At 35.1% G+C, this 12956-nt stretch overlaps 3 protein-coding genes across 3 annotated transcripts; 2 read left to right on the forward strand and 1 right to left on the reverse strand.

Annotated features, from left to right (window-relative positions):
* Positions 1–257: 257 nt before the first annotated feature.
* LOC126374663 (uncharacterized) lies at positions 258–4972 on the forward strand. Its single transcript, XM_050021364.1, has 7 exons — positions 258–607; positions 798–981; positions 1061–1248; positions 1322–1525; positions 1619–1909; positions 1984–2176; positions 2279–4972. Exons 1-7 carry the CDS (start codon positions 454–456, stop codon positions 4413–4415), a joined length of 3351 nt encoding a protein of 1116 aa, XP_049877321.1. The 5' UTR covers positions 258–453; the 3' UTR covers positions 4416–4972.
* A 117-nt stretch (positions 4973–5089) lies between these two features.
* On the reverse strand, positions 5090–7156 carry LOC126374680 (lipoma-preferred partner homolog). Its single transcript, XM_050021395.1, has one exon. The coding sequence runs from the start codon at positions 6928–6930 to the stop codon at positions 5512–5514; it is 1419 nt and encodes a 472-aa protein (XP_049877352.1). The 5' UTR covers positions 6931–7156; the 3' UTR covers positions 5090–5511.
* Positions 7157–7537: 381 nt separating this feature from the next.
* LOC126374691 (tRNA selenocysteine 1-associated protein 1) lies at positions 7538–12363 on the forward strand. The gene is made up of 6 exons (XM_050021409.1): positions 7538–7698; positions 7952–8083; positions 8212–8440; positions 8683–8906; positions 9712–9877; positions 11638–12363. The coding sequence occupies exons 1-6, from the start codon at positions 7666–7668 to the stop codon at positions 11757–11759; spliced, it is 906 nt and encodes a 301-aa protein (XP_049877366.1). The 5' UTR covers positions 7538–7665; the 3' UTR covers positions 11760–12363.
* Positions 12364–12956: the final 593 nt, after the last annotated feature.

A 12956-nucleotide genomic window follows, 5' to 3' on the forward strand; every position in this document is an offset into this window, starting at 1 on the left:
GACCCGAAGGTATAAAGAAAATGTTACAAATTACTTTATTAATTTTTAAGTAAAATAGTATTCCTACAAAGTTTTATAACCGATTTCAAAAAAGTGGAGGATCTCAATCCATTGAGATTTTTTTTATATTTAGTAAATCGATTATGACATCGATTTACTCTCGTGCATCTTTTCTTACTTCAAATCAGACCCGAGATATATTTTATCTGTGAATGAAATGAACGGAATGAATTTCCTGCGCCTACGCTTCGCTTACAGCTATCGCTCGAATCTAGGCTTTCTATTGGTTGGTTTTTTGTTGATAGGGCTAGTTCTGACGGCTTGTTTTGTCTTCACACGTCTAGAGCACGGTACATATTCTCAACTTGTCTAGTTTGAACTACAACTATCATCTGTTCTCAGGGTCCGGAAAGGCCGATCATTGTTTTATTTTGCGATGCAGCGTTTTTATGAATGGTTTTGACAATGGCTGAAGCTTGTAGACTATCAAGTCAGTTCAATAAGGAAAAGAATACTACTGTGATCAGTCAAGATGAAAACTTTTGTATATTCAATGTTTTGTGTGTGTTTGTATCATTAATAACAATTCTTGCTGATTTGACCACAGGTGCGTATCTACTTGTTCTACCTTGTTTTTTTTTTTATTAGGGCTTGTTCAGCCAGTATGTATATAGTAATGCAAAGTAACGGACACAGGAACATTCATACGTTATATTTATATTTTAAAGTGAATAACTTTATTGAATGATATAAACTTAAATTTCATGGGAAATAATTGTGTTGGCCTTTATTTTCAGATATACTGGTTTTTGCTGAATATTGTAAACACGGCTACGTGTATTGGGCATTAGCTACCCTTGTTTTCATTCTTACTCCTAATATTTTAATCAATGTTTTCTCTATGAGATGGTTTATTATTGATAAGAAAAATAGATTAAGACATTGGATTACTCATGGGTGCCTTTTTGGTTTATTAGAAAGGTATGTCAAATATATAACATTACGCTTATTGATGTATATTACGCTTACTGTTCCGTTTATGTTTTTTTATTTATTTTAGATACGTACTATTCCTAAGAAAAGTATTTGCCTGTCAAAATTTGGAAGCAGTGAAAACACAGAAGTTAATAACTCAACGAAATGACTTGAGTTTGTTGCATTTTTTATATATTTTCACGGGGACTATACCACAAATCATTTTACAGACCTATGCTATACTAATATTAGAAGAAAACTATTATACAAAAGGTAAATTAAAAACACGAATTATTTTTATAATGTATAAAAATTAAATAATACTTAAATATGTCTTTATTTTCAGTTTTTGCGTTAACAGCGGCGAATGCTTCTGTACTTTGGGGATGTGCGTGTTACATATACAGTATTATGGCGTTTTCTAATGATAGTTTTCAATGGATCTCATATTTACTTCGACTAACATGGCATTTTGGAATGTTAGTCGCAAGAATGTCAGGAATCCTGTTATTCACTGTAATTTTTGGCATTTGGACATTGCTGCCCTTAGGTATGACTATTCATTTGTTTACAGAAAGTCTATGTTGAGAAGAAATCTTATGTTTAAATAATAATTTTAAGACTAATTAAAAATTTGTTTTAGGGTTACATTGGACTGCAATGACCTTTTGGATTATAATACAAAACACAACATTTTGTCCAAACAAATTAGAAGAAACTTTATATAATGTTGTTATGGGATTTGTGTACTGTTTTTGTTACATAAATCTCCGAGAAGGCCACACACGATATCGCTTGTTGATGTTTTATACATTAATGGTGACACAAAATTTTGGAAGTTTATTTTTATATGTCCTAATTTCTGACCTAGAACGTCAACGAAAATCTTGGTCCATAGCGGCTACAGTGTGTATAATTGCTGGGACTTTACTTGGTAAGTTAAGTTTTCAGTTCGCTTGTTTTTATTGTTATTTAAACAATACTAATTATATTTACATATTTTTACAGGCATGTGTTCAATGCTCCTGTATTATAGATATTTCCACTCGAAAGGACCGATTCCATGGAAAGCAGATCATGAAGATGTTGAATTGAATAACAAAGTTACAGAGAAAATATCGCAGAATAAGAACAACGGTTTAAAGCATGTTAGGTCTTTCAAGAGTACGCACAAAGATGAAGTAGTTGAAATAAGTTCCAGGTAAAGTTTAATTCCCTTATTATTTAAATAGTAATGGAACTAACTATCTACGTAAATTATTTTACAGAGATTTCAAATTTATCTTTTGCTGTCTTTTTTCAGAAGTGGAAACTCTGAAAGTGTAAAACAAAATGAAAATGAAACTACTGACAAGAAGTTTTTGTTGGATCATTTAATTGCTAGATCAGGGTCTCCAACATTCACATCTGCGCCAGTAGGAAATTTAAGCATGGACGCGTCGAGCATAGAATTATATACTGTAGAAAATACGCCTCAATCTTTAGCTATACCACCAAAACCTAACAAGAAAATTACTATATGTTCGCCCACGGAATTAAATTTAAAGCTATCTTCATTAGAAACATTGGAAAGTTCCATCGACAAAATTACTTCAAATAACATGAATATTCAGAAAAGGCGTGGAATATGTTCTTCAGATGAATTACGGGAAGACTTTAATACCTTGAGCCTCGAAGCATGTAATGTGATCAACGAAGCATTCAGTAAATCTCTAAAAACTGACCGCAGTTCTGAAATAAGTCATGATACTGATGGGTCCAATAAGAAAACTTCATCCGATTCCATTGACATGGATTTAGATTTAAGTTTTAGTGATATTAATAGTTCCGATATTAACACTTTCAATGAAAACATAGTGCAAAAGTTGTGCTTAAGTGCATTAAAAAACATTAAAGTTGGAAATCAAGACGCAGATATCGAAAATATTCAAAGAATTGCTTTGGATATACTTAAAGAAATGTACGCCAAAAAAGACAAAAACAAGAGGAGTGGACATGCCGGATCACTAACATCAAAACGTGATTTAGACACTCCTACTGAAATTTTGTCTGTCCATGATTATGAAAATATTTGCGCTGTTAACATTGCAAGAGAAGCGTGGGGATTAAGATCTTGGAATGGATATTGTGACATAGAGAATTGGCTCCACGATGGAAGTGTTGTAAGGGATAGAAGACGTGACACTTTAACTTCAGCTAGTACGGAAGTAAGTAGCTGTGTATCTCAAGATTTGAAAAGTGCAATATTGTCTGCCCCTCCTTTTCCTAAGAAAGCTCCTACATATTCGAATGTTTTTATCAAATTCGATAAGAGCAATCATGAAGATTATGTGAATACATCAAGTTGCCATTCAAACGATGAAACTTTTCTAGCCAAACCCTGCATGATCGATACTGGCAAAGATCCCAGCCAATTAGAACCCATTATGGAGGAATTAGATGATTTAGGCGACATAGACCCAGCAAACAAAAAAAGACTGAATTCGGAAAGTTCACTTGTTGCAACTATCGATGAAATAAGAAAAGCAACGGTTACAAACTCTCCAAGAAATTTGTATCATAGGACGCGTATGTGGGATTCTCCTCAGTTTAACGCCTCTGTAAAAATGGAATGCAACTTGAAACGCGCTCTTTGGAAGGAGCCATCTAAGTTTGATTCCAGCAACATTATGGAGTCATTGCCGGAAAAAGAAAACATTTTGAATGTCCATAGTTCAAAATTTGCTCCAAGTAAGAATGAAATGAATTTCTTAGATTCTTCTGGTCCTTTAGATTTAGATAACGCTGAAAGTATCCTAAGCAGCAGTAAGAATACCAGAAGACGTCTTAAATCAAACAACAGTGCTGGACGGGCTCAACTGAAAAAGAATAATCACCATAGGTCAGAACATCATTTGCAAGATTTATCTAACAAAGACATCGATTTTTTATGGCAATTAGTTTCCGAGAACTCTTTGCCATTCAGTTCAACTGAGGATCTTTCAGCAAGTCGAATAACATCGTCATTACAATCTCTTATTCAGAAAGATACAGCTGCTACCATGGTAAACACGCCATCCTCTAAAGTGACGAATATAAAAAAAACAACTAAGAATAGACCAAGGCGAAAATTTTCCCTTCTCAGAGAAAGGTTTGAACCGAAAACAAATTTACATTCTGATGAAGAAATTTTATTTCACTGTAGCACTGACAGTATACTAAATCAGACTGATGCTAATTTACTAAAACTGAAAAATGATTTTGAAACAAAAAATGATTCGGACGTAGTGCCTCGCCCGCCAGATACTAACATATCACCCTATAAAATTAATAAGAATTGTGAATTTTCACCAACCTGTGATTCTTCACTTTCTAAAAACATAAAAGAGAAACGAAGTATTTTTATGAAGCAAGTCTTAAGCCCACCAAAATTTAATACGAAATTAAGGTATAAAGTGTAGGTGATAACTTTCAGTGCATTTATATATATATTGCTATATATCGAATATTGCTGGATTTTGTTCCTCACTCGTCGTCGCCATAGTCGAGAGATTTACAGATATAATAGTTAATAAATGGTGTTTGGATTTTAAAAGAACATAGTACAGTCTTACGACTATAATGAAAAAAAAAAATGTATTTGAATAATTAACCTGTGTAGTGTAGTTTAAGTTACGAAGTCACTGCATAATGGATCTCATCACCAGAGTAGTCACTATTTTTTATATTGTGATTAGATTTTTTTCCAAAATATTCAAAAATGGTTTCCTACCTAATTTGCATTTTTGTATATTATAGTTTTACAGCTTTTTAAAAAGACAATATCAAGCCATCTTTTAAGTACTTATATCCTATTAATTTTAATGAACATTATTTTATAAGTTCAAGATTGTATTTGGAGATGTCTCATGTCATAATCTGTGATGTATATTGTGCCTTTATTCAGCCAGTATCAATTAGCTCTTAAGTTTTTTGGCGATATGAACGTAATAGTATAAATAAATAAAATTTTGCTTTTATTATGTTTTATTTTATTCTGTGCCCACGTCACTTTTATCTTTATAAATAAAAAAATATTTTTTTATTAAATAAAATATATTTTTATAACAATATATAATACTTAAAACTACTACAATAATTTATATATGGCGAATTCCAAGTTATTATTACTTACGGCTAATGCTATAGGTATAAGGCATAATTTAAGCATTCAGAATGCATCAAATAAATAAATCTTATGTTTATATATCACATCGCTATAACAAAAAAATGATAAAATGCTGCATTTCATCAGTCTCGATTTAGTTATATTTTTTTATCTACAATTAATTGTCCCGTCAAAATAAATAAATAACATGAAAAAACAAATACACCAATTAAATGTTATTTCAATACCAATTATAAAATTTCAGTTTTTGTTTTTAACTAATATAATTATGTTATACGGGCACGTCCGGTCTTTTCTCACTAAAGAAAAACTATGTTTAAAATATAATGAATCAAGAAAATACATAGGGTAGATAAGTTAATTATTATTATTACTGATAAGCTCGTAGTTTAAAGGTCTGTAGTCATAACATTTGTAAGCATGCGGATACGGTGTCCATTACAAGTCTTACAAAGAATATGATCATCAAGAGGGTAACATCCTCGACCTTCTGCTTCTGAAGATAACAGCATGCCACAATCTTCACAGCGGTAGCATTTGACATGAAAACTTCGATCTAAAGCAACTACTCTGACAGTTTCTTCTTCTCCTTCTTCTGGCATTATAGGTAGATTACAAACGCAGCATCGAGGAGCAAATTTTTTGTGAAAATCTTCAATACAGTGAATTTGATTCATGGCATCAACTGTAAAAGGTATGCCATCCAGGCTTATACCACATGCAACACAAGTGAAGCATGCAGGGTGATATGGTTTGCCAGTAGCTCGTAAAATTCGGTCCAGTATTGGTTCATCGCACACTGAGCATTTTTCAAGAGTTTCATAGTAATCAGCTTCACAGTACGGTTGTCCTTCAACGGCATAGAAGGGTTTGCCTTGTAAATTCGCGTTACAACGATGACAGCAGAAACACTTAACATGGTACATGTTTCCCATTGCTGTACATCCTGAGCTTTCTCCCACAACTTTTTCGTTGCATTTGATACAAATTCCAAACACGTCTAAATCTTGACTGTCAGATATGGACTGAACTAGAAGATTAGTTAGAGCATCAACTTCCTCTTCTTTAGGTAGTGGTGATTTACCAGAAGCTTGCAAATTGTTGGCATAGTTGTGGAGAGAATTGTTAGTGTGAGTTGACATATTACTGTGTGGGCGTGGATTAATAGGCTCGTAGAGCGATTCATATGTTGAAGCTTGTGATGTTCCATATTCTGGAAATTCATTTTGATAGATATGAGGATATGGAGGTCTATCTTGATTGTAATTCAGGTTGGCTGTGGCTCGGGCTAACTCACTATAATTCGAACTTACAGGCGAAGGCGGCGGCAAATATTCTTCATTATTGTGATTGGGGTCAAAAGCTTTTGCAATATGAAGTGTAGACGGAGGCGGCGGGGGTGGTGGCGGTGGTAAGTTGTCCTCGGGAATGCAGTATGATGGTATATTACTGTATGTTGAATTATAAGTTATAGTTGGCGTCTTTTGAATTTGTTTCATAGAATGGCTTGGGATAGATGCATGCAAATGACTCACGTTTGCATAGTCTTGACTTGGGTGTATATGGTTAGAATGAGTGTAATTGTATGCTGGAGGATTATTGTTGAATACTGGAGTTATTTTGGCTGAATATGAGGGTTCGCGAACCGTATTGACCATAGCACTATGAGGAACTTGCGGCTGAGCCTTCTTTTTAGGCGGTACGGCTGGTGGTATCTTCTTAATACGACCGGTTGAATTCAAATGCTTGGACATTTGTAAATCTGCTAATTGCTTTTCCAAAGCATCGACGTTGTCAAGACGAGACATTTTAAAGATAAAATACACTAGTGACCTGATTACATCGATTCTCGATATAAACACAAAATAATTGAATTCAAATACAATAACTTTGTAGCCTTACTTGATTTCCAATTTTAAATTTGTAACACTCGTTGTACAAGTAAAAATATAAAACTAAATCACAATTTTAATCACAATTAACTTGCTCGTCTGCTTGCTGCGTCAGTCAATGAAAATGACATATGCATTTTGGTATTTTATCGCTACGTTCTTAAAATATAACAACAACAACGTGCAACATAAAAAAGTCGATGTTTTCAGTGTATTTATTCACTCCCTTTAAATTGATTAAAGAGTGAATGATTTTCTGCACATCACTATTGTCTGTTTGGTTCTTTTTATCTACTGAAGATTAAGATCAAATGACTATGCTGCCTAGTTAGTTATTACTTAGTGCCCGACTGATCTTTAAATGTGTGATTGGTGTGAAAAGAAAAAAGAAACAGTATTTTACAAAAACTGTATGAATTCCATTCCGTAGCATGCTACGGTAGCATGCGGTTGTATGAGTTAAAATATTTTTGCCGCAACATTTAATTTATAAAAATAAATATAAAAGAATGAATGAACGAAATGAACAAATCAAACGAAAGCGAAAATTGAGCGAAAAGAATTGAAGTTGTTGAGTTGAGCGTGTGTTGTGTTTTGGCTTATTTTATGTTTAATATTATAACAATAAAATAATAAACTATTGCTATCAAAATGGCTATGCAATGCCAACTATGGATGGGCAGTGTAAGTATGATACTGTATTATTTTATCGTCCAAGCCAATAGCCATTTGTACAAGGAGTTTACTTCTCTTTACCCGATTACTTATCGTCGTAACATGAATATGTTTTGATTTTTTATATCCAGAACCAACTTTCATGCTTTTTCCAGTATCTTACGTGTTTATAAAGCCTATAATGTGGATCTAAGTCAGTGGCATGTCTTACGTATCACCCCGTCAACCTAACCATTTTGCCATTTTTTGTGTCAACTTTCAGTTGGAGCCAAATATGACGGAAAGCTTCATAATGGCAGCATTCCACCGCTTGGGGCAGCGGCCACTTGCAGTGAAGGTGATGCGGAACAAATTCACCGGAGAGCCTGCTGGATATGCCTTTGTACATTTTCAGGTGAGCCCCGTACATACAATAATTGTATTTGCTATTTTGATTTTGCCCTAGAAGTCCGAACAGATCGAATTACAGATTGTGTTATTTTAAAAGCCTCCGTTATGATAGTAATCATTTTCAAATTCCAGACTGACGAAGAAGCAATAGACTCTATGCATAAATTGAACGGCAAACCCATCCCAGGCACATTCCCAGTGGTACGATTCAGACTAAACACAGCATCAAGAGAGGCTCGAGCTAACATGCAGCAGGAGAGAGAGTTCTCTGTATGGGTCGGAGATTTAAGTCCAGACGTAGATGACTATTCACTGTACAGAATTTTCGCATCCAAGTATAATTCTATTAAGACTGCAAAAGGTACTTTATTTGCTTAACTGAATGATTTATTGTATTTATTTATAGTGTTCATATAATTTATAAATCATATTTGCATGTTACTTCCACAGGTTACTTAGTAGTAACCTGTGGAAGTAATAATAAGATAATGTAGTCATTATCTTGCTCTTTTCGAATGTAAATAATTGATCAGTATGAACCAGGGATACTTTTGCTTATAAATGTTAATTCTTGAATAGTAACTTAGTAAAACTGTGTTTCAGTTATTCTGGACAGCTCTGGTTATACAAAAGGCTATGGTTTTGTAAGATTTGGCAACGAAGAGGAACAGCGTAATGCTCTATATGCAATGAATGGGTACACAGGCCTGGGTACTAAGCCCCTTAAGATATGTACAGCTGTTCCAAAGCCAAAGGGTGTTCAGGCAGCGCAAGGCGCAGCAGGAGCTGCTGCTGCAGGCACTGGGGCTCCATACAGCAATGGGACGGTATGCAAATGTATTACATTATTTATAACTGTTTTGACTGGTAATGACAGAGTTTAAATTATAAAGGTTATTTGATAGGTGTAGGTTAGAGTAAAAAAGTATCTAATGTGTATACTATGCTAAAAGCATGCTAAAGTTGCATAAAAACTATAGAATACTGAAATCACTTCTCATAATAATGGGTTTTATAGAACCAGCTGAGCAAAATACATTTGTATCATAATTTAGGTCAGTGTTTGATAATACCCAATATTTTTGATCCTAATATATTTGTTAATGCAAAATTTGCAACATTCTTATTATAAATTAAAAAATTATGAATCAATATATTTCATAAATAGTTTTCAGTTACAAATATGAAAAAGTTACAGTTACATTTAAAAGTTGAATGATTAGTGATAGGGAATTAATAGGTACCAGTTTTCAATGTAATTTTTTATTTTATCAGTTCCACACCAGCATTCAGTGTTCGCTAAGTGTTTTTGCTGCTTTTAAATGTAACTTCCAACAAATAGACAGCTTTTGATAACAGAAGCCAAAGGCTTTCGATGTCTAAACATAATATTGACTTGAGTATGATAAACCATTAGCTATGTTTTCGCTTGCTAGCTCATCGAATTGGCTGAAGAAAGTTCCGTGCTCATAATTAGAAGTGTCTAAACACAATTGTGATGCATTGCTCGTGCAGTAAAAGACTTTGTAAAGCTTCGCTAGACTGTATAGTTAGCTACATCATCGCATCGTCAAGATAGCCTGCTTGTCACTAGAAAAGTATAGTGTTATTGACGAGCAGTTGTGATTATAGGAGTACAACCAATATTATGATCCGTCAGCCTATTGGCAAAATTACTCAGCGTGGTCTGGCTACTATGGGCAGGGCGACCAGGCCGCCGCGACGCCTGCGCCGGCGCCGGTCGACCCCGCGCAAACCGCCGCCGTCAAAGCGCAAAGCGATGATCTCGCGCTCGTTGGTAAGTTGGCTATTGTATGCATAGTTTAGATATGTGTTTGTTTTTAATAGCCCTTCAAGCACTTTCAATAGCAATTTAGGTTCAAGGACGAAAGCAACCATTTTCAATCTCGCAATGTGTCTTTAGAGGGGTATCTAACATGCTTCTTCATAGTGACCAGGATTTGGTGAGTTTGAATGTGTGTATTGATTCTACATATTTATATTATAATTTCAGTCTAATATCTGTATCTATAATATTATTATTACTTTTTATTCCTACATTTATAAGTATTACACCTATTGTAAAATATGATTCTAGTCTTTATTGCAGGATGCTTTCTAGACTTTCTACTTCAGTATAATTTTATCTTTCTTACATTAATAAGGTGGCTAGTGGAAAACAGGACTGCAGCGATACAGACTTGGGTATTTATATGTGATGGCAACCACAACCATTTGCCATCAAGCAACGCCTGTATGTCTCTGACCTAATACTGGAAAAAATAGGTATCCATTTATAGGTGTTTGTAGAGACATACAATATCACATGATGGTAAATGGTCCTGCAAATAACGACCACAGTTCAGTATTTAAAGCACATAGTAACGGGTTCTTACCGCGTTTAAATGGGGATATGAGACTCCCGATATTTCGACACTGTTGCAAGTGCCATGATGCCCGTAGAAAATTATGGATCTACCTACTCCACTCCAATCTCATCAGTCATCCCGTGATCATGGCACTTGCAACAGTGTCGAAATATCGGGAGTCTCATATCCCCATTTAAACGCGGTAAGAACCCGTTATTATGTGCTTTAATTATGATAATAACCGCGTAAACTTAAAACACAGTTCAGTAATAATTATATTTTTTGTTTGAATTGTAAGTCATGTCATAATTGACGAAATGTCGCTCTAAGACAGTCGACGATGGTAACGGCCTCCGCGGTCCAGTGGTTGAGCGTTGAGCTCACGATCCGGAGGTCCTGGGTTCGAATCCCGGTGGGGACATATCACAAAAATCACTTTATGATCCCTAGTTTGGTTAGGACATTACATGCTGATCACCTGGTGTCCGAAAGTAAGATGATCCGTGCTTCGGAAGGCACGTTAAGCCGTTGGTCCCGGTTACTATTTACTGATGTAAGTACGTGGTCGTTACATGAGGCATGTCAGGCGACTTTGGCGGCTCAATAGTAATTCTGAAACCAGGGTTGATGAGGTTGGTAATCCACCTCACAACCCACACGATAGAAGAAGAAGAAGGAGTATGGTAGAACATGCACCACGCACAGTCTACTGTTTTAATGAGTACAGGCAGGGAGAAGGGCTGCTAACAAACAATTGATACGTCTATCATGTTCCAGAGGACATTATCTCTTAGTCAACATTTAGAATGATAAGCAATTGGACGCATTCTATTTTCTTTACTCGCAGCGCAAACCATCAGACACTCAATACAAAAATCTTGTTCTTACCGCTTTATTATGCGAGTGTGAGGGAGACAGAAGCCGCGCGCGCTCGTTAACTCCTTAATGCCTTACGACTTAAATAGACTAAAGATGTAAATTAAACTTGATGCGAGAGTTCGTATACGTACGGGGCGGAGCGTCCCTTTTACTCTATGCTCTCAGTTCAGCATCCGGGTGACAACCCTCAGCGCTCTCCATTTGCCCGGCCAAGTAGTTAATGCCGTCTGTGGCAAATCTACAATAAGTCATGTCAAAAAAGAACAGTCCCGCAAATAAACTCTAAAAATAATCTGTTATATATTTCCAGAACACAAGAAGTCTATAGACGTGGATGCCTTGAACCAGGAGTTTCTGGAGCCAGAATTGTCACTGTGGGACGCGCTAGAAGCCTCACAGTGGTTCCCCCACGAGGTGGTCGAAGCCCACTGACGTCCCGCACGCAAAAGGAAAGTTGACTACGGCGGGTATATGTATGAGAGTAGCAGTGATAGCGGCGAGAATAATCCACACGATTACACTTGAAATATTTTACAAAGCCATGTATATGGACTATTTAGGAAGCCATGATTTTTTATCATGTTTAATAGAAACTAGTAACAGGGTAGTTTCCAACCAGTCAAATCAGTTACTTTTTACTAAACGTCATAACACAAAATTACTATGGAATTTGTATAAAATAGCACACTGTGACGTCATAGAAAAATATGTAAATAGCAAAAAGAAATTGGGATCTGTCTTTATTTGGTAATCAGAATTGCGTAATTACTTTTATCTTTGACCTAGGAAACTGCCCAATTATTATAACGTGTGAATTGAAACATAATGTGTTAAAATAAGGTCTTTGGTATGACAAAAACATTTCATAGTATTAAATGATTTTGAGTACAGCGTAGGACAATTCGAACTTCTCACAAATGTCGTCTAATATAAAAATAATAAATGTTTGTATCGCTTCGCCGCGAATACTCTGTTGATTTATTGACTCTAAGATTAATTATATTTGTTATACGAAATATAATTTTTAAACCAGTAATATTTTAGGTTTTATTTTTTCTACATTGCCCATATATTCGCTATAGGGAATCGAATCCGGACCTCCAGATCGTGAACCTAACGCTTTAACCACTCGACCACAGAGGCTGTTTGCTGAATGCTCGCTGAAGGAGCAACATTATTGTCTATTAGGGGTTAGATAAATAAAAGCAATTCTCCTCCTAGTTTATATTCATAATTCATTCATACATTAAAGTAAAATACATTTCATAAAATTATGTGTACTTGTGATAAAAAACATAATATATAAAGGTAACTAAAAATGCAATACAGGGCTAGCTGAAACGGACACACGGTGCAGTGTGATTCTTTTTATTTGTATATTGAATCATTAGATTTGCCTGTGATTTTTAACAGGGTTTTGTTGATCGCGTGCCACGTCGATTAGCAGCTGCCATATTTACTGTAACTTAAAGACACAGGTCGCTGTGATATAATGCATGAATAAGGCCTGCGTAGCCCCTACCTTTAAAAAAATATCGTTTCTGGGGGGTTAAGAAGGTCACATTGAAGCAATTCATCTAAAAAACATGGCAATTTGACATTTGCGCATATAAAAGTAAGTGCGCGATG

Source organism: Pectinophora gossypiella, chromosome 17 (assembly GCF_024362695.1).
Source record: "Pectinophora gossypiella chromosome 17, ilPecGoss1.1, whole genome shotgun sequence".
NCBI classification, from domain to species: Eukaryota; Metazoa; Arthropoda; class Insecta; order Lepidoptera; family Gelechiidae; genus Pectinophora; species Pectinophora gossypiella.